The sequence below is a fragment of the Folsomia candida genome, unplaced genomic scaffold (genome assembly GCF_002217175.1).
Source record: "Folsomia candida strain VU population unplaced genomic scaffold, ASM221717v1 Fcan01_Sc009, whole genome shotgun sequence".
In the NCBI taxonomy this organism is placed as follows: Eukaryota; Metazoa; Arthropoda; class Collembola; order Entomobryomorpha; family Isotomidae; genus Folsomia; species Folsomia candida.
The window spans coordinates 4,570,160-4,595,350 of record NW_019091201.1 but is presented as its reverse complement, the minus strand read 5'-3'; the positions used below and the strand labels follow the sequence as shown (position 1 = coordinate 4,595,350).

Here is a 25,191-nt window from a genome sequence, read left to right as displayed (position 1 = left end):
CTGTCAACTGTGATTTAATCTTTTCGATTTTTTGGTGTACGACTTGCAATTTTTTTTTACATTTTTGAGAAAGGCGAAGACTTTATCTTGGAATTATTCCTTTAATTTATTACTTACTAATGTATAGTAAAACGGTGTAAAAATCATACAAATTTGCAAATTGTATATATTCCTTGTGTGTATATATTACTTCATTATTTGCACAAGAGGATCGAATAATGGATGAATGATATCTGTTGTTCACATCTGCACGTGAAACATTTTGCATATTTATCTATTTAATTCATGAATCTAATCCATCACGAACTTTACATTTTGCATTAATTCAGAAACAGACATAGGTTTATCTCTACAAATATTGACTTCACGAATATATAGTCAAGATCAGTGGCCGCGGAAGGGTGTGGACAGAGGGACAATGTCCCCACGGTTGTTTGATGTCCGCATCATCTCCCCATGTTATATGAACCCCTCCCTCCCCCCATCAACCCTTACAATGTTAACGTCCCCCGATGTCCCCACGGCTTCCCGGGCCACTGCTCATAGCATTATTCTAAACACTCCATCCAACTGAATATGCATACCGAACACTGAATAAAGTCATGTAACAGAAATAAAGAGACAGATTATCAGCCGGTCTTTCTCGAGTATCTGTGTTCACTGGATTATTTAATAAATTACACACATTGAAATTGACGTTACCAGAAATTCATAAAACTTCCAAAATGGCCCAGGAAAATATTGCAGTGACCAATTTCCGTGAATATTTGCGAATTAAGACGGTCCATCCTGAACCAGATTATGGTAAGGAAAAGGTGCAGAATTTATAATATTTTGCCCTTTTTGACGCCGATTTCGAATTTTTGGGATAAATTAAATAAATATTAGAAAGATTAGATCATAAGGGTTGGGATAGTTTTGTAGCAAAAAATTGCCAAAATATTGAACTTTGGTTCAATATTTTACCATGTTTTATTTTGGCATATTTTAGCATATTTTGCCAAAATTTTACCACGTTTTAGCAAATTTTAGTCACATTGGAGCATATTTTGATATTATTTTACCATGTTTTAGCCACATTTCACCTAATTTTAGTCACATTTTAGCAGATCTTACTCGATTTTTAATCAGTTTTACTAATTTCAATAACTTTAATATTAACCAAAAAGCTTTCTAAATTTCGCAAATTGTATTTTTATTGCAGAAAATGCAATTGTCTGGTTGAAGAAACAAGCGATCGATTTAGGTTTGGAATTTCATATCGTGGAATTTCCAAAACCCAACGAATTTGCGGTTTGGTTAACCTGGCAGGGAAAAGATGTCACGTTAAAGTCAGTCCTGCTGAATTCGCATATTGATGTGGTTCCGGTGGATGCGGTAATAAAAATAAAATTATTGCATTCATAATTCACAAAAAAATGCCAGTTTTTACACAATTTTCAGAATCAAAATTACACTGAATTCATTTTTCACACATATTTTGTAAAATAAAAATGCAATTTTTTTCCATATAATTTTGTCAGACCAAATGGACCTATGATCCTTTCGGTGCGGAAAAAGATGCAAATGGCAACATATTTGCGAGAGGGTCGCAGGTACAAAAAAACGCAAAATATGGCCCAAAATCAGAGTTCAAGGAGTAGAAAAAATGTTACACCAGCAAATGGTGTTAAATTAACATATTTGTCTTAACTATTTTTTGAAGGACATGAAATGCGTCGGAGTCCAATACTTGGAAGCCATTCGTAACTTGAAAGCTCGAGGAGTCGTCCCTCTGAGAACGGTGCATGTCTCCTTTGTTCCAGGTAGGTATGCAGTGGCCGCGGAAGATGTGGGGACATGTGGGGACATTAACATTATAGGATAGGGGAGGGAGGGGTTTATTGTATAACATGGGTAGATGATGCGGACATCGAATAACCGACCATGGGGACATCGTCCCTTTGTACACACGCACCCTTCCGCGGCCACTGAAAAAGGGTCTAAGATTGCTAATATTTGCTCCGTAGGGACATTGTCCCTCTGTCCCCACGTTAAAATTTTACCATTGAAAAAAGGGTCCAAGATTGCTAATATTTGCTCCGTGGGGACAATGTCCCTCTGTCCCCACCCTTCCGAGGCCACTGATTGTATGAAAGAAGGGATGGGCTGGCTGATGAAAAAAGGGTCTGAAAATTACTGATGTTTGCTTCCAAACCACCCTTTATGACTTTGAACATGAAAGAGAGAGAGAGGGAATAATGGACCTCAATTTTATGATTATTGGACCCTTTTCTCCCTCACAATAGCCACAATTGACAATTGACAGTTGTTGACAAACTTCTAAGAAATGAATGAATGAAATGACTCGTCCTTTATATTATTGTCTGGGCTAATTTTATATCGACATACACGAATAATTACCTTATTTGTGAGGGGACTAAACTACCCAGTAAATATTTTAGGGTTATACATACAAATATTTTAACTATTTCCCAAATGAATGTATGACTAAAGTCACTTCAAAGGCGTAGTTTTCGTGTAAAAATAGTCTCGTAAAATCAATCAAATGGGGGAATTAAGTCTACTTTTTCCGAATTAGAAGGACTTGTCGTGCAAAAATAGCGTCGTAAAATCGATACCTCTCAACTTATGTAGCCATCAAATCGGAGAATTAAGAAGTCTGCTTTTTCTAGGATAAAAAGGACTTGTTGACTTAAGCCGATTACTTATTGAGATGTTAATGCGTACACAAATAAATTGTAGATGAGGAGGTTGGCGGATACAAAGGGATGGCATGTTTCGTCAAATCGCCGGAATTTGCATCGTTGAACGTCGGTTTTGCGCTGGATGAAGGGATCGCATCGCCGGACGAGAGTTTCCACGTGTTTTATGGGGAGAGAGCGATTTGGCGTAAATACATAAATAAATAAATAATGCAATTTTTTACTGCGATTTTGCATCGATGGATGACTTTTTTGCGCAGAATTTCGCATGACCGCAAAAGGAAAGACGGGCCACGCTTCTATCCTGCACGAGGACACGGCTGCCGAGAAAATTCATAAGATAATCAACAAGTTATTGGGTCTTCGTGAAGTGGAGAAGGCGAGATTGAAATCCAACCCGAATTTCGACTTGGGCGATGTTACGTCTGTTAATATGACGATGTTGTCGGTAATTAACGTTCTTATATACTCGAAGTTATGCTAATTATGATCAGGGTGCGGGTATTTCTTGCACTGCAAAGCATAAAACGCAAGAAATGCGAGGTGCAAGAAACTGGGAGAAAGTGCAAGAAATATGCGCCATCTGGCCACGCGCAGTATGAACTATTTATAGCGCCGGGACGTAGTTTCTTGCGCCTTGCATTTCTTGCAGGTCAAAATATTCACCTGCAATAAACCACTTTCACCCCGTTATTTCTTGCAAGTGGTTACTTTCACCCGAAACACAGATTTTGATACAGAATTTTGACTTGATGTCAGGGTGGACTCCAACCTAACGTCGTGCCACCCGAGTTGTCCGTCGTTTTCGACATGAGAATCACCCCCCACTGGAAATTGGACGATATGAAGAAGATGCTGGACGACTTGTGCATCGAAGCTGGACCGGAAGTGTCTTACGATTACATTCAACATTCCAACATCATCGCGCAGACGGCCCTGAATGACTCGAACGTCTGGTGGACCACTTTCAAATCGGTGACGGACAGTTTGTACGAAATCTAAAAAAACATAATAATTTCCATACATTTTTTAAGCTGAGTCAGAATTTGAAACTCTGCTTGCATGCAAATTATGAAAAATGTGTGTAGAAAGATGCAACTGAATAGCTCTATATTTCCGGCAAGCACGGATATTATGTTTATTCGAGAGGTATGTATGAAAAAGTCGATTGAAATTTTGAAACTTATATTTTTTAAGGAGTTTGAATTTGAACAAGAAAATATTTCCGGCCGCGACTGACATTCGTTTTATGCGACAGCTTGAAGTGAGTTTTGTACAAAATTGTTTAATTAATTAGCACAGGATTCGATGATTATCAAAATTAGCACATTTTTAACCATTTCTCGACTCTGGGAATTTATTTTAAAATTCTGGACGACAAATTTGTAGTCAGTGAGTTGATTAATGAAATGGCGTTGATTTTTTTAAGCCAGTTTCGATGAGTTCCAAATTTTCTGAAGGCTTCTTAAACTTGAGATCTCTTCCCTCAAAAAGTGTCAAAATCTGGAGTGTATATTTTCAAAAAATTGGGAACTCTCTGTCTTACAAATTTGTCGTCCAAAATTTTAAAATAAATTCCCAGAGGCGAGAAATGATCAAAAATGTATTTATTTTGACGATTTCTTTCAGTGATGAGTCCATACGTTAACATATGTAAATAATTATGAAAATCTCAATTAATTTCATGCAGATTCCTGCCTTTGGCTTCTCCCCGATGAACAATACGCCCGTGCTGCTCCACGACCATGACGAGTTCCTCAATGAGACCGTGTTCCTCCGAGGCGTCGAAATTTACGAGGCCATCCTCGACAAAATTGTCAACGTGACCAAGTCCGATTCCACGCCTTGATCCATTATTAAATTCCTTTCCTAAATACGTGTCCATTTCATTTTATGCATGAAATAAATCACGTATGCATAAAAATTCCCATAAGTGCACAAGTTTACCACCTTAAAAACCCCACAGGGCAGCTTTATTTAGCCCGAGTCAGGGTATTATTAAAAACTGGGGTGAGTATAATACGACAACTTTTTCATTTTTACACACATTTTGCTCATCTTCCAACAAGCTTCCCAATTTTGCATGTTGTACAAGTGTGCAAAATTTCAGATCGATTAGATAAGTTTTAACACGAGTGTAATTGAGAGACAGACAGACAGACAATCATGCGGGTACATAAGCCCATCTTCCAACTTAATTCCTAATTTTGCATGTTCCACGTTTCTGCAAAATTTCATATAGATTAGACCAATTTTATGAGCGTAATCGACAGACAGACGGACAGACAATCACGACGCGTAAATAAGCCCTTTTCAACTTACCTCCTAATTTTGCATTTTCTACAAGTGCCCAAAATTTCAAGTCGATTGGATAAGTTTCACGAGCGACAGACAGACAATCATGCCGGGCACACAAGCCCTGCCTGACTCGGACTACAAAAAAACTGGCCAGATGAGATTTCATTCATTTCTCCCTATATACTTGAACCAGGTCAAATACCTGCCCAGTTCCTAAGACGCATATATTATTCTTCTTGATAGATCTGGCTCAATTACACGTGGAGTGAGGAGTGAGGCACTGGAAAAAAGTGGATCTCACAGCAAATTTTAGCAAGGGTTACTTACTTACTTATTATTGCATTCCATTCGCGAATTCTTATTTCGCAAATTACAATCATCCATCCACCAAACCATCATCACAGCAAGTGAGTCTTCTTAGGTAAACAAGTCTCTCTCGAGTGTGGTTGCTGTGCACATATAAATTGGCAAAAAAAATCGCAAATAAACTTGCTCGCTGCATGCACGTTCGTACAAATATTGCAATAACAAAGGCAGCAGGGTTGACTGTCCAGGATATAATGGAGTGATGTGAATCCATCCATCCATCCAGGGTGACTGCCCGATTTAAAGGACAACTCTCAATGTCAAAATTGTTCATGCAACAGAGCAGCAGAAGTGCAGAATCTTATGTACCACAGTGCATCATACTTTGATGATCAGTGGCCGCGGAAGAGGCGGTGGGGACATTAATATTGTAGCATAGGAGGAGGGAGGGGTTTATATAAGATGGGGAGATGATGCGGACATCGAATAACCGTGGGGACATTGTCCCTCTGTCCGCGGCCACTGACTTTGATGTTATGATTGCAATATAAAAACACGACTAGATTTCGCACGTACGTAGTTTGCCCTGCACTCAAGTAGCATCTACTTGTTAATAAATACATAAATCTAGTATGCATTTTTATGGAGGAGGCTGGATTTTGGTTTTGCATGCAAATTTATGTATGTATGTACTTCTCTGGATCTCTTTTTATTAGAAGAATGAACGAGTGAGACGAATATCTATCTACTGGTTATGTGATGATAAAGGTATTTGGCGTATTTTATTTTGCAAAAATATTTTGCATGGACATTTGCAGAGACGACAGACAGACATTTGGTACGTCTGGAAGTGGGAATAGAAACAGGGATTATATTTCTTTAACGGAGTACATACTCGCAGTTGTTTGATTGCATTTTTGCAATAATTAAATATGACAAGACTAACGATGTGCTGGACATATGATAAGTTTAATTAGGTTTCAAATTTTATTTATGCAAATTTTTATTATCATGTTATTCGTCATAAAAGTCGCCTACAGAATCTGTATAACACAAATATTTCATAATATTTTTGTCACAACCGAGAAACTTGAGACTGCAATTATGTAAAGAGGATCAAAAAACCGATTTTCATACATTCGTAACGATTTGATCGTATTTTTGCAATATTTATGATGACTAGACTAACAGTACATAAATTATTATGATAGTTTAATTAGGTTCCAAGTTTAGATTGTGCAAATATCATGTGCAATTATCTTCGGTCATAAAAGTCGGTTATATATACCGAGCAACAGATAAATACATCAGAAATATGCCATATTTTTGTCACAACCAAGAAACTTGAGACTCACATATGTAAAGGGAACCCAAAAAATGAAAACTGAAAAATGCACGTCACGTCACACTACCCAAAATCTGTGACACAAAAGCGTGCCCTCGTAACAAAATCCTTATTCATAATGCCAATGAACCATCTGTTCCTTTATGCCACCGAATCCCGCATTTTCTCCCCCGGAAAGATTGGATCGCATGCAAAAGCAGGATAAAAAAGAAGTTTGGCTGGCTTATGGAAATGTTTGGTTGGGATTTTGTGTAGCCTTGATGACGATCAGTGGCCGCGGAAGGACAGAGGGACAATGTCCCCACGGTAGTTCGATGTCCCCATATCTTATACAAACCCCACCCTCCCCCCATCCTACAAGATTAATGTCCCCAGACGTCCCCACGGCTTCCGCGGCCACTGATCATGACGACGAATGATGATGATGGGCCTTGACTGTGTGCTGTGCATGAGATGAGTTTCGGGGCTTTTGTTGTTTAGTAAACTTTGAGAACTGACCTATTCCACACGACGAACGAAATGCATACAAAGTCTGTAATGCAACAATGTATTCGTACATAAATGAAATGAAAGTAATGAAAAGAACCGGTTGCATTGCATTTCATTGCACGGAGGAGGAAGGAACAATAGAAATGGACAAAATTATATGTTACATGCCGTTTGAATTATTGCGATAACTAAAGTAACACAGATGCAAATATTGCATTGCATAAATTCTGCACGTGCCAAAATGAAAAATCCTCCACACTCGTACAATCAACTCGATTTATGAGGAAAACAAGATGACCTTCACGGTCGTGTCATGGTCCAGTTCAATTCGAATAATAAAGTTTTGTTTTAAAATGGGAAACGTTCACTAATTTTCATGAGGATGAAGATCTGATTACGAATTTTGTGTAGGTGAGTAATTATTATGTGATGAGTCATTATTATTACGATTTTATCTGAAGGTCTGATCTGATTAAAATCATCATGAGTAGTTGTATGATACGTATTTACGTAGCATGAAATCATGGCGGATGAGTTATCCAGCTGAGGAAACATGGAATTACACATACATATTTACCCAAAAACTACGATTTATTTGTGTGTTTGGTAAATATATATGACGGGATGGTGGTGGTAGTGGTGATGATAAGTAAATTGTGTATGATAAGTACACGAGGAGTAAACAAAGAGTTATCATGATAACTTTATTTTGCCAGCAAAAAAACTGGAGCAATCAATTTCGATAAGTATTTATGTATTTAACAAACGGACAGACTACCTATTTCTTGATTAGCAAAAATGAATCGCATTTTTGCTCCTTATTATCGCGAATTATAATTTAATTCAACCCCAATTTCCGGTGGATCCAGTCCACTCATTCATTTCACTTCACTTGAAAGCAATTAAATCAACTAAATACTTATCAATCAATCAATTAAATGTATGTATTGGGGAAGAGAAGAACGTTTCATGGAAAATTCTGGTATGCAAATCATCATTCATCCCAAATTCGCCAACTTACTTTTGCAAAGGTAGTCATCCTGATGCATGTCTCATCTCATCATTTGTGCAATTCGTACCTTCACAACCTTTGCTAATTTCTTCGTCATTCCAAAGAAGCCAAACCTGGTTTGGATTCGCGAATATTTTTGCAACCTTCTTACTCCACTGCACTCACATTTGCACACCAAGATTTCCGAAATTGGCCTCAGAAAACGTCAGAAAAGCCTCCTCATTTGATTTTCTGGTTGGCAACAACATATTCCAAAAGCAACTTTTGCCCGTAACATTGCTCTCTCTGCCTGAACAAAGAAATTCACGTTCAGGTTTTGCTCTCCACCACTTTCCTCCCCTTCTCCACAATGAACTCTCCCTCACTCCTGAAATCATCCCACTATTTCTCAAAATTATGATAGAAATTTCCCAAAATTTCCAAATCTCTTCAGCCTATCTTATCCCCCAGAATTTTTAACGCGTTTTCATCCAAATTTTGTTAAAATGAGGGCTAAACTCGAATTATAATTAATTTCTGGAGAATTATTCTCTCCATCGGGGTACAAAGGGAAACCCGCCATGATGCAGGCAGTGGTGGTGGTGGCGATCACTGGCCACGGAAGGTGTGAGGGGACATCGAGGGACAATGTCCCACAAGTTTTAGATGTCATCTGCCCATCTTATATAAACCCGTCCCTCAATGTTAATGTCCCCCCATGTCCCCCCTTTAGGTTGCGCGGCCACTGCAGGTGGAGAGGCAAAGCGAGGCATAGAAGGCAGGAATGGAGGGAAGTATTGCAGGGAATTTTTGACTCAACTTTTATCTATCCCAGCCAGCTTAGCACAACTTCAGTGTTGTTTTCCTTACCAAGAGGGACACAAGTGTTTGTTGGTGGCTGGAATATAGCAAATAGCCGTGTGTAACATATACAAACGTCAACAAACACTTGGCGCGACGACGACGACAAACACGGCGACGTCGAAATGGACTTGATGTACGGTGGTGGGGGGTGTGGTTCTTCGAGGAAATTAAGTCTCGAAGAAATGATGGAGGGTGACTTGAAGTACTCTTTCGACGATATGGATCTCCTCCTTCAAGTGCCCTCCGACCTGAGCCCGCCCGGCTCCTCGAAATCCTTGGAAGATTTTATGTTGGAGGATTTAAACAGTTGTGGGGACGAGAGGGGAGATTTCCTGTTTGGGGAGGAGGGCCTGGAAGAGTTTGGGATGAGGTTTGATAGTACGGGAGGAAGGGGGGATGAGGGGATTGATATTTTTGATAATTTCGTGGTGGAGGAGAGGTTGAGGGTGTGTAGTAACAATAATAATGATGTGGCGACGACGACAAAGGTCGTGGCGACGACGACGAGTAAGGAGAACAGTGTTTTAAATAAGAATAACTTGCAGCAAAAAGCCGTGTCGGTTTCGATTAATGGGAAAGTTTCGAAAGTTGTGGTTCAGAATGGTTTGGTGAGAAATGGAACGACCACGACGACAGGGACGACGACCAAGTTGGGCGTAAACAGTAATTTATTAGTGAGTTCGGCGACGAAAAGTGGGGGTGGTGGGGGAAGTGGGTCTTCCATTTATGTTTGGAATGGGATTAGTTTCCTGAATCGCGAAGTCTCTAAAGGGATCTCATTTGAGGAAAGCTGTGGAATTATGGTAAGTACTTTTCTCAGAAATTTTCGGGGTTTTTGGAATATTTACATTTTTTAGGGATCAGATGTGCAAAAATGACAACAAAAGCACACCACCGCTTTGTCGAACTGGTTTGTCTCAGGTTGCCCCAGAGGTAGATTGCTATCGGTCTCGGGCACATGTGTCGACTTTCTCTAGGTTAAATGTCAGTTAGTTAATTATTTGGAGAAAGTGTACTGAAAATTCATAAATTTTTGACTTTGACTAATTTAAGAAATTATCGGGATCCTCTTAAAAGGCCAGTTACCTTTAGGAATAAATGGAAATGGAATGTATGAATGGATACGATGTTATGTATTTGTTTGCTGGGTGGAGTGGATGGATGGAGGGATCAAGTGGAAAAGGAAATTGTGAGCGATAAGATAACAGGAAATCAGACATGTTTCTGTGATATTTACTTTGTACATATTTGAGATTTGAATGTAAGTAACGTTATTATTATTTTTGGTGACGAATGTATTTTGTCATTTTCTTGAGAGATTTGTATTTTTTTACGACGTTATTCTGAATATAATGTGGGATGGAAAATTTACTTTGAAGAATGAACAGTGGCCGTGGAAGCTGTGGGGACATCGGGGGACGTTGACATTGTTGGATGGGGGGAGGGAGGGGTTTATCTGACATGGGGACATCGAATAACCGTGGGGGGACGTTGTCCTTTTGTCCCCACACACGCTGCCGCGGCCACTGTTTACGTATGACGAATACTGTACGTGAAAAGTAGATAAGTGGTCTCTGGTAACGTGTATAGCATCAAATTGTTCCGTTTTTATTGAGTAAGAAGAGATGACGATTACGATGTCAGCCAGGTCAGTGCATGATTTGATGTCGTCATATCTCTATCGATCGTTGTAAAAACGGGGAGAAATGACCTTTTTGTCCAAATCCTGTTTATTATTATTGTCCCGCACTTGTTAAGTAAATATAGAATATTTGCATTTTCTTTTACTCACACCACACACATTGTTCAATCCTGATTTAAATATTTGAATGTCAAGCGTACTCAATTCAATTCATTCTGGAATTAGTGATTGTTATTTGGTTAAAGAAAGCTGTCGCCTAAATGCATTGCTCCATTGACGATGAGTTAATTAAGAGGGCATTATTCATAGAAAAGTTGGGTGTATTGACCATTCTACTATTTTTATGGGTGAACAAGTACGTAGAGTTGTACGAGATGGGTCCGATTTAAATTTTTGTATGCCTTCTCCGTAAGGACAATATTGTCCCAAATTGTCCAAAATTGTTTTTCACGGTACAACTCTATTGTATGGAGTGGAAAAGGAGAAGGGAAAGTTTTTAACTAAATAATAGAACTGACCTGAATTATTTAATTCCTTTGAACTTGTACATTTGAATGGCTAATAGCTTCACTTGACCGGCCAACTTTTCTCTGACATTTATTTGTACATTGTTCTGTTCTTCTTCTTCCTTGCCTTCGTCACTTTTGGTTTACGTTTTACCTGAATAAAAACTATTTTCTGGACATGTTTCCTGTCTGTCCCAGTTTTGAATTTGATGATGTGCGACGAAGAACAATTTTGTAATGTCACCCATTTTTAGTAAAAAAAAAATACAGTAAATTTTTTAGGTTTTAGTCTGGGTCGGCATACAAATTGAAGATTATTTTTGATTTGGTTTGAGATATTTTTTAATTTTGTAATGTCACCCGTTTTTACTAAAAATCTGAGTCTCGTACAAATTGTGGAGTATCGGATTTTTTGGGACGAACTACATCTTTGACATATTTGAATGTCACCCGTTTTTACTAAAAAATTAATGCAGGAATCTTTTTTACGGTTTCCGAGTCGGTGTACAAATTGAGTAAAAAAGAGTATCGGATTTTTTGGAAATGAACCATTACGGGAAAGGTGTCTAAACAAAAAATCAGTGCGGAATGGGACAAGCACGGTCTATTTTTGGGTTTTGAGAGACGAGACATGATTATGACGAGAATGTTTGGTAACGTAATGTGACAAATGATGGACGGTTAATTTACCCAGAATTTGTGGAGGACTGACATTTCCATCTTTTTGAAAAGTGACAAAGGAGATTTTGGAGTTTCATTGCATTCATTATTTATTTATGCATCTGGTTGGCTTCCGGATAAATAAACAGGCAGATATGCATCCATCCAGTCACGTAATTATATATGCATACAACCAGAGTTTTCATTTCATTCAATAAAATTGAATACTTTGTTGGTCTACCAACTACTGACTACCAGTTCCAGTTGGCCGGGTGGTTTGGTTTGGTCGGTAAAATAATATCTGATGTAGTAAAAATTATTCGTAGTAAAATAATTCAATAATAATTACGTGGTCGTTTTTTCTATGTTACTCATTTTCCTGGTTGGTTGTTCTTTCTTGCTCCAGTTTTGCTATTTATATTGCATGACACGTTGTTAATAAATATGTAGAATTTTCCCCCTTCTTAACTCTGCCTGCATAATGCATTTGTTTGTTGGTCGGTTAGTTACATAGAGGGTATTCATTATTTCTTCGTATCCATCGTATCGTAAAATAGTTTACGAAGAAAAAACAAGGGGTCAAGTTTAGTAAAAATCGTAAGCGTAGTAACGTGATTTTCGATGACAAAATCTTACGACGCTTACAAAATCTCGTAAGCTTCGTAAGTTATTTTACGATACGAAGAATACTAAGGATACGAAGAAATAATGAATACCCTCATAGTTTAATAAGAAGGGTTCCTTTTCTATATATATGTATGAGTTCATGGAATTGTGTGTATGTGGTGATGAAGGGTTCTCTATTCTCCGGATGAACCGGCCGTTATATAGTTTTAGTTTTGTGAATGAATGGATGGACACATGGCTCTCGTACAAAAATAGGTTTTTCTCACGATACGACCCCTTCGAATGAATAAGCCATGTGCTGCTGATAAGGAATCGACAAAGTACTACGGACTTGGGTTCTGTGTCCGACTGTTGAGCTGACTTAAAATTTATTTACAACCTACAACCTACCGGCTTTTTCCTCGTATTAACTTTATCATTAGGAAGAATAAGGTTCGTTGTTTCTGTTTCTGGTGGTAAAAAAAGAAGGGTACGAGAAAATCAGGCCAGGCCACACTTGTATATTTCCTTAGTTGTAGTTGTACCCAGTAACAAGCTGGTACGGGAAGTCGTGATAATTAAATATACGTATATTCCATCCATGAATTATACTTTGTTGTCCATGCTGGCAGGGAAAGAACAATGGATAAAAAATGTGAAGTGGTAGTGGCTTGGAAATAAAGGGTTGGATTAAGTCTCGCACTAATGGCGAAAAGGTTTTTAAATTCGAATAAGCTCGAGAAAGAAGGCCGATTCATTTCATTCATTGACTAGGTTGAAATTCAAAGAAATGATTGTTGATTGTTAAGCCGAGGAGTGTTTTATTTTTACCAGGAAAAGGATTATTATGAGAAACAAAGGAAGAAAGAATGCAGCTTTTTTGGCTGCGTGTTGAAAATCAACACGGTTGTTTTTTCTTTGTTAATTTTTATTGCATTTTTGCTTACCCTGGAAGAAATGCCGGTCTCAAATTTCATTATTTCATTTCATTTCATTACTGCCTGACCCAGTTTGTTAGATTGGATTGGGAATAATAATGTAATTCAGCCGGAGAAAAAAATGTTGGCGAATAATTTGCAAAATTGCAATTCGAGACTAGGTGGCCTTGCCCATCTGGTGCTGCTGTTTGCAGTAAACCGTTCCCTTCTGTCTTCTTTTTTGCTTTGTGTTGAAGAAAGATAATTGAGGCGAGGAGTAGACTGCCAATTTCATGATGATCCTGGTGTACCTGTAGGTTTGGTACCTACCTACCTGTACTTTCTCAATTATATAATTCACTGTGAGAAGAAAGACAAAGAAGAAATCGAGAGCTGAGTGAGAAGTTGCAATCATGCAATAATACTAGGTTGCTGCACATGTTCATCGTAATCGAATTTTTGCCGAGGGCAGGTTTTGTACGAAGAGTGATTATTTTTTTTAACAGATTCGCTATAAGAGTAGTGTGTCACACATGAATAGTAAATTTTTCGACCACATGGCACACACACACATGTGGACGATGACATGATACGGGAAATCTTCTTATTTTGGCGTGTCCTTTGTTTCGTGGGTAGGTTCGATATCATTCTTTCCACGTTTCGGTATCAATTTTATGTATAAATTTAGACCAGGAGTTGTGGTTTAGTTGGATTGGATTTGACTGGACTTTTGCGGTGTGGTTTTGGTGAAACGTGGAATTCTGTCATTTTATTTGATACCCGCTTATCATCTGCCTTCCTGTATAGTACGTAGGACGTGTTCATGACATGTGTATGCGTGCATGTGAGTGAAGAGTCGAATTAATTAAATTAATATGAAACCCTTTGTTTGATTGTGTTTGAGACTGAGGAGGAAGTGGTTTCCTTTCTTCTTACACGCAGTAATAAACTCTTATTAGTATTGGGATACGCTGATTAAAGTAAATACATACAAATTATTATGAGAGAAGGAGTTGTCCAGTAAAGTAAGTAACTGACAAAGAAGAGAATTCATCATGTCATGATTTTATGAAAGTATTACTAGCAATAATAAAGCTTCGGTTTTCATAATAAAACTGGACAAAAAATATCAAACGGATGATTGATCTCTTCGTAGCGTAAAAGTTTTTAATATTCATCACATCATGAAAGATGATGAATTTGGGATGATACTGCATTTACAAATAGAAAGAAATAGAAGACGCTATCATTTTTATTAGCCAAAGGACAATTGAGAAAAAAACATGCATCTCGCATTGCATTTAAGTGCATTCGTGTGGATAATGATTATGTGTAAGTACTCTACGAGGAAGGAAAAAGGTCTCACTCGCATATACATTTTATTTAAAAAGAAGCCCAATTTTTTTGTCGGTTGGTAAAATAGTTTGTATGTTATGCAGACTCTTAAATAAAAAAGAAAATCTTAAAAAACCGGAAGGTTGTTGTTTGCTCTCTGAGTTATTTGACGGTTGGAGAAGTCTTGGTCGTTCGTTGGTCTACATTTTGGTTTGCTTGGATATAAAATCTGACAACATGTGCAAGGCTAACGAGAAATGAACCTTAAGGGTTCCATCCATGATCACGCAGCAGCCTCGTGATCACGAAGGCCTACATACTACCAAAAATGGTAAAGTAAAAGAGGAGGGAGAGTCAGGTACATGGAAGGGTCGTCTCTTTGAAACTTTGAAAACCTACCCTACCTTCCCTGCTGGCCTAGAAGCAGTATTATTATTATTATTTGAGTGCATCCCATGCACATAGGAAAGGAACAGGGACCGCAGAAGGGAAGATGTCCCCACGGTTGTGAGATGTCCGCATCATCATCTCCCCATCTTATATAAACCACTCCCTCTCCATTCCTACAATGTTAACGTCCCCCGATGTCTCCCCGGCTTCCGCGGCCACTGATGGAGGAGAGGATAGATAAAATTATAGGGGTTTAGGCGGTCTGGCCTGGTCCACCACGTTTAAAGTCTGTCTGAAGGTCTCTCGTGTAGTAAAATTTTTTAACGCTGGGTTTGCTTTTGTGTCTGTCTGTAGTGCTTTTAAAAGCAAGCTCCCCTCCTCGTTTTTCGACTCGCAGGCAGCGTCGATTTTCATGTCAGGAGCAGCACTAGCCAGCACTCACTGGATGGGAACCTTCCCCTCCCTCCCCCAGCTTGGAAAATAGAAAATACTTACAACCCTCCTTTACTTTGGTTGGTACGAGGGATGGGTCTTTCTCCCGTATTTTGTGTCTGTAACTATCTGCGCCAGGGGCCAGGGATGGATGGATGGATGGATGGGAAGATGAACTACATGGCATTATTATTGTATTAAAGCCGATGTCCAGGCCGGGTGGACGGGATAAAAGGTGGAATGGGGCAGCTGGATTTGGATTAAAATTGAATGAATTTGGTCGTCACTTGTGTGAGTACCAGGGGCCGCGGAAGTGGAGGGACAATGTCCCCACGGTTGTTCGATGTCTGCATCATCATTTGCTCATGTTATTTATATAAATTCCTCACTCCCCTGTTAATGTCCCCACACAGCTTCCGCGGCCACTGTTTCTTTGTATTTGTACCCGACATGCGAACAGTCCACTTTAATAGTAAACTTTACTTCATTATATCATCACTGTTTCGATTACGCTTTGTTGTCGTGTCGAAGTTACCCTATATTTCGTTTCTCTGTGAGGGAAAAATATGTAGTGGTCTAATTTTAGGTTAATAATGGATAAAAGTCCATTTCCGGTACGATACTGTACCAGTTTCCGAGTGTGTGAATCATGTAGCAATTGAGTTTGTAAACTAATTTCGTTTCGAGTAGGTGGTCGTGGTGTGGTAATAATAATTAATTGGTTGAAAAGTTAAATTATGACATGCGATTTATTAATAATTTTTTTTAAAGAGATGCATTTTCGTACCATTTTGAAACTGCAGAGCAATATTTACGTACATATTTTTCGAAATTCATATTCATAATTTTTTAACGAGATGAATTTTCATATGATTTGAACCTCTCGAGCAAAATATTTACATGTTTTCAAAATCCATTTTTATATATTTTTTAACAAGCTGCATTTTCGTACGATTTTGAACCTGTCGAGAAATATTTACATACATATTTTCAAAATCCATACTCATAATTTTCTAACGAGATGCATTTTCATACGATTTTAAACCTGCATAGAAATATTTTCAAAATCCATATTTATAATTTTCTAACAAGCTGCATTCTGCATTTTCATACCATTTTGAACCTTCAGAGCAATATTTACCTCTCTCCAAACCCAATTTTAGACCTGTATCTACGTACTTAAAGTTGCGCAGCAGTGAGTCTGGTGCGGTGTTTTATGGGAATGACACCCTGTAGCTTTCGGTTGGCCGTGATCCAAGCAGAGTTCATGTTGTAGGGGTCAAGGGCTCGGTTTGCTTACTATACAGTTTGCCAGGCCACCCAACCGAGTTTGTTGGGCAAGAGAGTAGTACTATGAATATAAGGACGGAAGTTCCTTACCCGGTTTTTTAACATCCGCTCCAGCACTACGGAGAACCGGATCCTGTGAAAAAAACCGGATCGATCCGATGAATGAAAGAGTCTAAGCGGAGGAGGGGGAGGGGTCGGAAATTCCTCGTGAGTGTGTATCTGACATTGCATCCCATTTTCAAGGGAATTGCACCACCATGCAATCCAAGATCCAATCCAGCCCAGTAAAAAGAGAGCGAGTCAGTCAGGGTCAATCTTACTACGTCGTTACTACAAACTGGTAGATTCTCCCTCCAAATCTCGTGAAGAAGATGACATGCATGTTGTTAACCCTTTGAGTTGATGATGATGATGATAACAAGTAGTTAATGAGTTTAAAAAAATGATTAGAGAAGAGAGAATTATGGGAATACCTGTGCATATATTAGTGAGTGAGGAATCTGCTTGAGAAAGGAAATGGACAAGTTGTCGGGCGAGATTGAGATAAAAGGAAAAGGCAGTAATGCATCATTGTAATGACATAAGTATTAAAATATGTTGTTTGGTAAGAAGGGGGGGGATTGTACATAAGTCGTGTGACCAAAGTTGGAGACGTAAATAAATACGGGGGGAAAATTGGGGGAAGGGAACGGGGTAAAAATGTGAGCACATGTTTTAGTTTTATGTCACTGAGAATGGAGGTATCCCAGCGTATGCGATCCGATTTTTGAGCAAATTAGTGGGAATCGATCACAAATTTAATTAGGATGCAATTTGCGAAAGACACGATCTCCCAAGGGGCACGTTTGGCGCAGATATTTGCATCCGAAGAGGAGAAAACGCGTAATCAATTCGGACAGTGTAAAATTTATCAAGTTTAGGACGCGTTTTCTCCTCTTCGGATGCAAACATCTCTGCCACCCGTGCCCATTCGGAGATTGTGTCTTTCGCAAATTTAATCCTAATTAAATTTACCATCGATTCCCACTAATTTGCCCAAAATCGGATCGCATACGCTGGTTCACCTCCCTTCCAGTATGAGATCATTACGGGTGCAATGCACAATGCAATCCAACTTTTTAGTGAGTTACGTAGTGAATGAGTAAGTATGTACGAGTACATATTGAGAATTGCTCGCTTGTGTGAATTTATTTCTTCTCAGACGAATGCAATGACCATGAAAAAGTTCTTTAACATTAAGAGCGAAAGAAAGAAAGAAGTATAAGTAAAGTAAAGAGCGATTCGTGTTGTGAGACACACTCGTCGTCGTCGTCATCAGTGGCCGCGGAAGGTGTGGGGACATGTGGGGACATTGCCATTGGGGAGGGAGTGGTTTGTATAAGATGATGGGGACATCGAATGGTAGTGGGGACATTGTCCCCTCTGTTCCGCGGCCACTGGTCGTCGTCATCCTCTCCTCTCGGTATTTATTATGTAAAGTAAAGCATCCTTTGTTCAAGTTGAGACACCTTCGTCTTCTTTTTACCTTGAGAAATGAAATGAGTGACTGACTGCGTGCCGTATCACCGTATTATTTACCATGGATGGCTGGATTTTGGTCTGTCCTATTCTATGGTACTGGAAAGTGTCGAAATTCTGTCTTTGTTAATAAATGTGGAAGAGAGGCGGTTTAAAAAATGTGGGAGCAATTTTTTCTAAATGATGTTTAAAGTGGAAAAGAGTAGGTAGGTATTAAATTAAAGTCGTCTTGGCTCTGTTCTGTCACAGGTTTTGATCTTAGATTAAGTACAAGTGAAAAACAAATAGTTGTACTAACAAGTTGTCGGTATTAACCTGTTCTCTGTATTTTTTTTGCTTTTTTTCATGGTTGAATAGTTTAAAAAAATTCCATGAAAGTAAAATAGACTACAAAATGCTTATTAAGAAAAAATGTATATTTAGAGGTGAAATTACTTGTAAAAAATTTGCAGAGTGTCGACATTTCGAATTAAGAGGGATCCTTTATTCATAAAAATATTTTGAAATATTTAATTATTCACAGATCTTATAACCAAGTCATGTTATGCAAATTGAGACAGGACAAACATTACTTAATTTTGTAATTAACTAATGTTTAACTAATGTTACGAACTTAAAAGTAAATTGCATACACGGTTTGGACACCAAATTTCGATTTAATTAATGCAGAATTATTAGCCATAAAAAATGCTGTTATGCTCAAAATTTTTGATTTTATTAAAAAAAACATAATTATTATCACGATTACCTAATTAAAAATAGTAAATATGTGTCCTCATCATCAAAAAAATGATATGTCCTAGTCTGCAAAATTCTTCTCTACATTTCAGAAAAATCTCCTTCATATTCTATTTATTACGGCCGAAGCGAGACGGATTCTCTCTCCTTTTGGTTGATGATAATAATAATAATATTTTTTTGCCCTTCTATAAAAAGACTGGTCTCTCGGGTAGTAAGTAATGGATTGCATAGCAGCCCAGCATATAATACTAACTCTGTCCGTGGACAGGTATAAATCGTCTTTAGTTAGTTGGTTTTATGGAGAGAGAAACCTTGCTAGGCCATTGAGCTCTTTCGAACCTGGTTTTGGTCAGCCTTGCCCCGTAATGTACGAGACAACAAAGGATTCCTATTTATTTCGTGGTGGTGGTGCTTTGGACACGCTTGGTTCGCAAGGTTTCAACGCTGTAAAGCGCCCAAGCTGGCAACCCCGCGGCTGGAGCGTGGGGTCCAAGCTCCTGCCAGCACTGGGAATTTTGGCGTTCCCCAGGCATGCTTGATAGCAGCGATGTGCATATTTTTATACACATACACACGCCGGATTCTCATGGAGAAGCAGGATCAGACTTGGCTTTTAGGAAGCGTTTGTTTGTCAGTGGTGTTGTTGCTGAATGGTTGGATTTTGATGAGGAAAAAGTTTTCCGGAAATTTTGGAACTGTTTTTTTGGAAAATAGTGGAAAGAGGAAGGAAGGAAGGAGGAGGAAGAAGTTACAATTGTGAAACTTGGTGCTAAGGAAAGCTTGAGCTGAGTTAAGCTAAGCTTTTTGGAAGCGTTTGTTTGTCATTTGTTGTTGGGCGATGGTTGAGTCTTGAGGGAAAGTTTTCCGGAAATTTGGGAACTGTTTCTTGAAAAAGTGGACAAGGAAGAAGTTAATTGTGAGATTTGGTGCTGAAAATTGAGCTAAACCAAGCTTTTACGACGGATTTTGTTTGTCAGTTGTGGATTTGTTGTTGGACGATGGTTGGATTTTGAGGGAAAGTTTTTCTGAATTTTCGGAACTATTTTCTGGAAAAGTGGAAAAGGAAGAGGAAGAAGTTAATTTTGAGACTTGGAGGTGGGAAGGTTAGATCTGATGTGAGCGTGGTGGACGCGACGCGTGATTTGTTTAGTTAGTTAGTGCTGAGAGAGGAGAGAGGAAGGACGGAAAAAGTGTGACTGAGTTTCTGACGACATTTTATCTAGTTATTTAATCTAGTTTATTTTGACGAGTTAAAAACTGACGAAGAGAAAAGTTAATTAAAAGTTAATTAGTGTTAGTTAAAAGTTATCGTTACGAAAATGAAGCCGTGGAGTAGTATTTACGACGGTGGGGAGGACGACGAAGATGACGAAGTAGTCGGTCAAGAAGGGGATTTGGACCCTTCAGTAGAATCTTTGAGAAGTATGGAGGAACTCGGCCCAGAGGAAGATGAAGAGGGGGGCGACGAAGTCCAACTAGTCGAAGGGGGGAGGAGGACGATGTCGAATATATAGAAGATGCCGAAGAGTTTGACCCAGACCAAGGCGAGGAAGAGGTGGATGACGAAATTGAGGGGCTTATCCAGCAAGAAATGTTTAGTGGATACGCCCAAGAAGAGGAAGGAGACGAAGAAGATGAGGAGGACGAGGTGGAAGAAGTTGAACAGATTTCGACAATGGCGACGACCACGACCACCACGATGAGGCGACCAATCCCTGTAAAAGTTCCAAAACCCAAAATGGATTTCAACATTGAAGGTTTAGACATTGAAATGATCAATCCCGACGAAGATGACGAGGACGATTATCAAGTCGTGGAAGATGACGAGGAGGAAGAATATCAACAAGTTTACAACAACAATGGACAATATGACCAAGATCAGTATTACGACGAGGGTGACGAGGCCGGCGCAATGGGGGACGGATATTATCAAAATAATGAGAACAATCCCATCGAAAGTGACGAGTCAAACGAGGGTGGCTTTGTCGAACAGCATTCACAAGTTAACCAGAACAACTTGCTGCTCAACCAGTTAAGAAACGACGACCATTTCCTCGTCCCTCCCGAAATGCCGAGAGAAGGGCGACGAAAAATGGAGGTGCGCCACCCCAAATTCGTCGGTCTGAATAATATGCAACTCGTCTCCAGAATGGTGCAAAAGGGAAAAATCGTCAACCCTGCGGCGGACGATGATGACGACGAATTTCTCTACGTGAATGCTGAACAAGAGTGCTACTTGGCGAAAAAAGGGGTGCGGGTGGTTCCTGGGAAGAGGAATTATCAAAGTCGGAATGGCAACGACGTGTTTTTGAGTAGAAGTGGGAACAATGTGTTTTATCTCGGGGGAGGGGTTCCACTCGAACCTGTCCTCGCCCATCCAAGACTGAACGACGTGGTGGAAAATTTCCGGCAGGAAATGGCTTATAGGAAGCATGTGTATAAAGATAAGGTGGTTTATAAGGTAAAATTATAACGGGTGGATAGATGGATAGTAATTATGGTGGTGTTATCGGCGGAGGCAGTTATCAGGGGGACATTGCCCCCCATAAATTTGAGCAGAATCGTGTCTTATCCATGTTGATAAGCCCCTTCTCCTCCAATTCATGCTAATGTCCCCCCAACTTCCGCCGTCACAATTTTGGTCAATTAATTTGCTGGTGGGCGGTGCTTTTGTTGTCGTTCGTTCTAAAATCTGAATTTAAACTTAAAAAATACCACATTTTTATAAATATTTACCAGAAATCTAACGTTATTTATCTATTTTATGTTACAGGTGGACCCTTCCAGTATTGTACCCGCCTCAGTATCCGGGTCGGCAGGTTCCTCTTCCATTGGGAGTGAGGAAACGGACCCCGAATTCCTCGCGACTGACGATGAGTCTGAGAGTGAAGTCATCAACGGTAGCATCGCTGCCTGGATCGTTCCCGACACTGGATCTCGAAGTCCGACTCCGGAGTATGAATTGGAAGAGCCGGAGTACATCCTAACCACTGCTGGATCTCATTCACTGGAACCTCCCGCAAAAAAGAGGAAGCAGAAGCACGAACCACAACCCCACACGGATGGAAGGATATATCCAAAACCAGGGTTCTCGTATTCTTGTCTAATTGCAATGTCGCTAAAAAATTCAAAGACTGGTTGTTTGCCTGTGTCCGAAATTTACAAGTTTATGTGGTAAGCAGGAAAATGAAAATGATGCATTTTGAATTCAAATTTATCAAGTTTGTAGATAAACTGATGATTTTATTGTTATTTTTTTACAGTGATCATTTCCCTTACTTCAAAACCGCTCCAAGTGGATGGAAAAATAGCGTGCGGCATAATTTAAGGTGTGTTTTTACTCCGCATTTTTAAGAACAGTTTTCATAAAAGACTTTTTTCTAATATTGATTTTTTGTGTGCAGTTTAAATAAGTGTTTCGAGAAAATCGAGAAGCCTGGGAATGGTACCAGGAAAGGATGCCTATGGTGCGTTGATATCTTTATTTATGGGGTGGAAATACTTGGAAAAGTGTTATAATATTGTGATTATCCTCTTTATTTTAGGGCTCTCAACCCTGCCAAAATCCACAAAATGGACGAAGAAGTCCAAAAATGGTCACGAAAGGATCCCATGTCGATAAGGAGGGCAATGTCTGATCCAGGTTTGTTAAAATAAACCGTCACAACGAATGTAACCAAGGGGTGAAAGAAGTGTGTTATCCGTATTTCAATTCAAATTGATGCATGTATGCAATTTGACCTTTAAATGACATTTCATGACCTTTTGACCTTGATGGGTGTGACCTACAGTGCCCATCTTCGAACTCGTCCTCTCTATTGACGTTAGGAGTTTACGTTCAAAATTTCAAGTGTCTATGTCTTTTCGTTCAAAAGTTATCGGAGCTACGGACAGACAGACGGACGGACGGACATAACGATCTTATAAAGGGCTTTCACCCCTTAATAAAGACGACTTGTTTTTCATCCAATTTTTGCAAGAATCTAATCATTTTTTTGTTACTATTCTATTAGAAAACTTGGAACTCTTAGAACGAGGTGAAATGAAGAAAGATTACAGCGGCAATGGTTCAGATGAAGATGAAGAAGAAGAATTTGGAGATGGCACGACGGCCACAATTATCACAACACAAGCTCAAGTAAGTTTTAACATTATAATTAAATTGAGTATTTAAGTTGCTAATTTATCTGTTTATTTTCTTCAGCGTCAGTCGGATCAGAAAATCCACATAAAGAAAGAAGATCCTCTTGATTTTGGGACAATCACAAACGTTCGGTATGCACGACTTAAAAGATTCAGTACCAATTCAAAACCAAGCCAAGTTCATCACTTAATTTGATAATTGCTCAATTATAGAGGGAACTACCTTTGTGCCGCCCCTTCCGGACCTCAAACGTACACGCTTCAGTTTTCCAACTTGTCCTCGACAACACCAATTATCATCCGACGGACACCGGTGAAATGATTACAGCATTACAGTCAGTATGACTCATCAACTAGCTGTAGTATTCTTGCTGCTACCGCGTCTCGTCCAGCGTAGAAGTGATTACCGATAAAAATAACTGAGTCAGAGCGAAAGAAATGTTTTTCATGGTAGTAGTTGATTTTATACTTGTTTTTTATAAGCTACCAACAGTACTGAGAATTTAATGATAAGCTAAATATAAGTACATATATTAATAATAAAATACAGAGTGGCAAACATTCAGCAAGTATAGGCGGACCAAGAAAAGGATAATTTATATGAAACGAAAAGGACGAGACTGTTTGCAAGAAAAGGACTGATTTTTAAAATGACAAGAGTGTAGAAAAAAAGTTGAGCTCACATTCTTACCATTAACAAGTTTCTCTTACCCGTACTCTCTTACTAATTTGTCGATTTAAAAAAGTATAATCAAAAATGCCTATAAAATAGGAAAAGGAAATAACAAGAGGCTATAATTTGTATAGATAAGATGATTGATATCTTATATAATCTAAGTACTAAATCAAGGAGAAGATGTAGGTAGAATATGTGTTTTTTATTAGATACATACCTACACTATTCTTGAACAAAGAATGTATTTTCACTTTTTCGGTATATTTGATAGATAAGCAATTCTTATCAACAATACAATTATATAAATACTTAGCAAACGATGAGAAATCAGAAATCGAATCAAAGTCTAATCTAATCTTGCGGGACTAGTTTAAATCTTACTCATCAAGTGGCCAGAAAAAAAAACTAGACGTAGTTTTTCGAAATAAATAAGAATTTCCAAACTTATTTAAAAAAAAAACTGTAGAGTAAAATAGATAAGTCGTCATTACGTAAATATTTACATAAAAATAACCCCACGTCAAGCGAAATACACAAGAAAAAAAAACGTATTTCTCAACAAAAACAATGTATGTGTAAAGTAAAATGTAATTATTAACGTATCATCGCTAATAGATATTGTGAATAGCTGATTCGAAACGGTATAAAAAAGAGAGAAAGAAAGGGAAGTGTTTTTTGTAAGAAAAGTATTTTTGTGTTGATAATATTTTCTTGATGTCGTTTTTTACTTTTAGACAGTGGAGGAGGAGGAAGGAGCGATTTTGTACAGCTTGTATTATTATTTAAATAATCGTCGTCGATAAGATAAGATTATTATCAACATTATTATGAAGAAAAACAGTACAGTACACAAAAACCCTTATATAAATCGATCCATAATTTGTACTAAATATGTATCAACCAACCACGCCGAGAACCAATTTCGTTAGAATTTCCCATTGTAAATTCGTTAACGGGACGGAATGATGCTCCTCCGTTTATAGTCGTTTGTAAAATATTTATAATCTAGAATCATCATATTAACTTGTGTAATTATGAGTTAAAAAAAGAATTCAAGTCGTAACCACCACCTTTTGTAATTGTGTGTGAATATTTTTAGATGATCACTCATTTACTCCATGTTACTGTAATACCTGTACGAGAGACAATTTAAAAAATTTTATAGTTTCCTTGCGTTAACAAAACAAAAACGAATCAGTTAGTTAATTAATTGTTCATTACGTAAGTAAGCTAGTTTTAGTTCGTCCTGTTCAGGAGACAGTGGCCGCAGAAGGACAATGTCCCCACGGTTGTTCGATGTCCGCATCATCTCCCCATGTTATATAAACGCCTCCCTC

General features: G+C 38.6%; 2 protein-coding genes across 4 annotated transcripts; both read left to right on the top strand.

The window, feature by feature from the left end:
* The first annotated feature begins 589 nt into the window (after positions 1 to 589).
* LOC110853823 (aminoacylase-1) lies at positions 590 to 4,638 on the top strand. 2 transcript variants are annotated; one of them, XM_022102161.2, is made up of 10 exons: positions 590 to 804; positions 1,205 to 1,377; positions 1,524 to 1,595; positions 1,706 to 1,805; positions 2,746 to 2,892; positions 2,966 to 3,153; positions 3,465 to 3,694; positions 3,794 to 3,854; positions 3,964 to 3,969; positions 4,396 to 4,638. In XM_022102161.2, exons 1-10 carry the CDS (start codon positions 726 to 728, stop codon positions 4,552 to 4,554), a joined length of 1,215 nt encoding a protein of 404 aa, XP_021957853.1. In that variant the 5' UTR covers positions 590 to 725; the 3' UTR covers positions 4,555 to 4,638. The 2 variants fall into 2 exon arrangements, with proteins under 2 accessions (XP_021957853.1, XP_021957852.1); XM_022102160.2 differs by lacking the exon at positions 3,794 to 3,854 and having other exon boundaries at positions 594 to 804; positions 3,903 to 3,969.
* Positions 4,639 to 8,980: 4,342 nt separating this feature from the next.
* Positions 8,981 to 24,734, top strand: LOC110853746. Of its 2 annotated transcripts, none has more exons than XM_022102064.2 (8): positions 8,981 to 9,801; positions 21,809 to 22,209; positions 22,299 to 22,364; positions 22,440 to 22,502; positions 22,581 to 22,678; positions 23,049 to 23,173; positions 23,240 to 23,310; positions 23,392 to 24,734. In XM_022102064.2, the coding sequence occupies exons 1-8, from the start codon at positions 9,121 to 9,123 to the stop codon at positions 23,498 to 23,500; spliced, it is 1,614 nt and encodes a 537-aa protein (XP_021957756.1). In that variant the 5' UTR covers positions 8,981 to 9,120; the 3' UTR covers positions 23,501 to 24,734. The 2 variants fall into 2 exon arrangements, with proteins under 2 accessions (XP_021957756.1, XP_021957755.1); XM_022102063.2 differs by lacking the exon at positions 8,981 to 9,801 and adding an exon at positions 19,595 to 21,496.
* Positions 24,735 to 25,191: the final 457 nt, after the last annotated feature.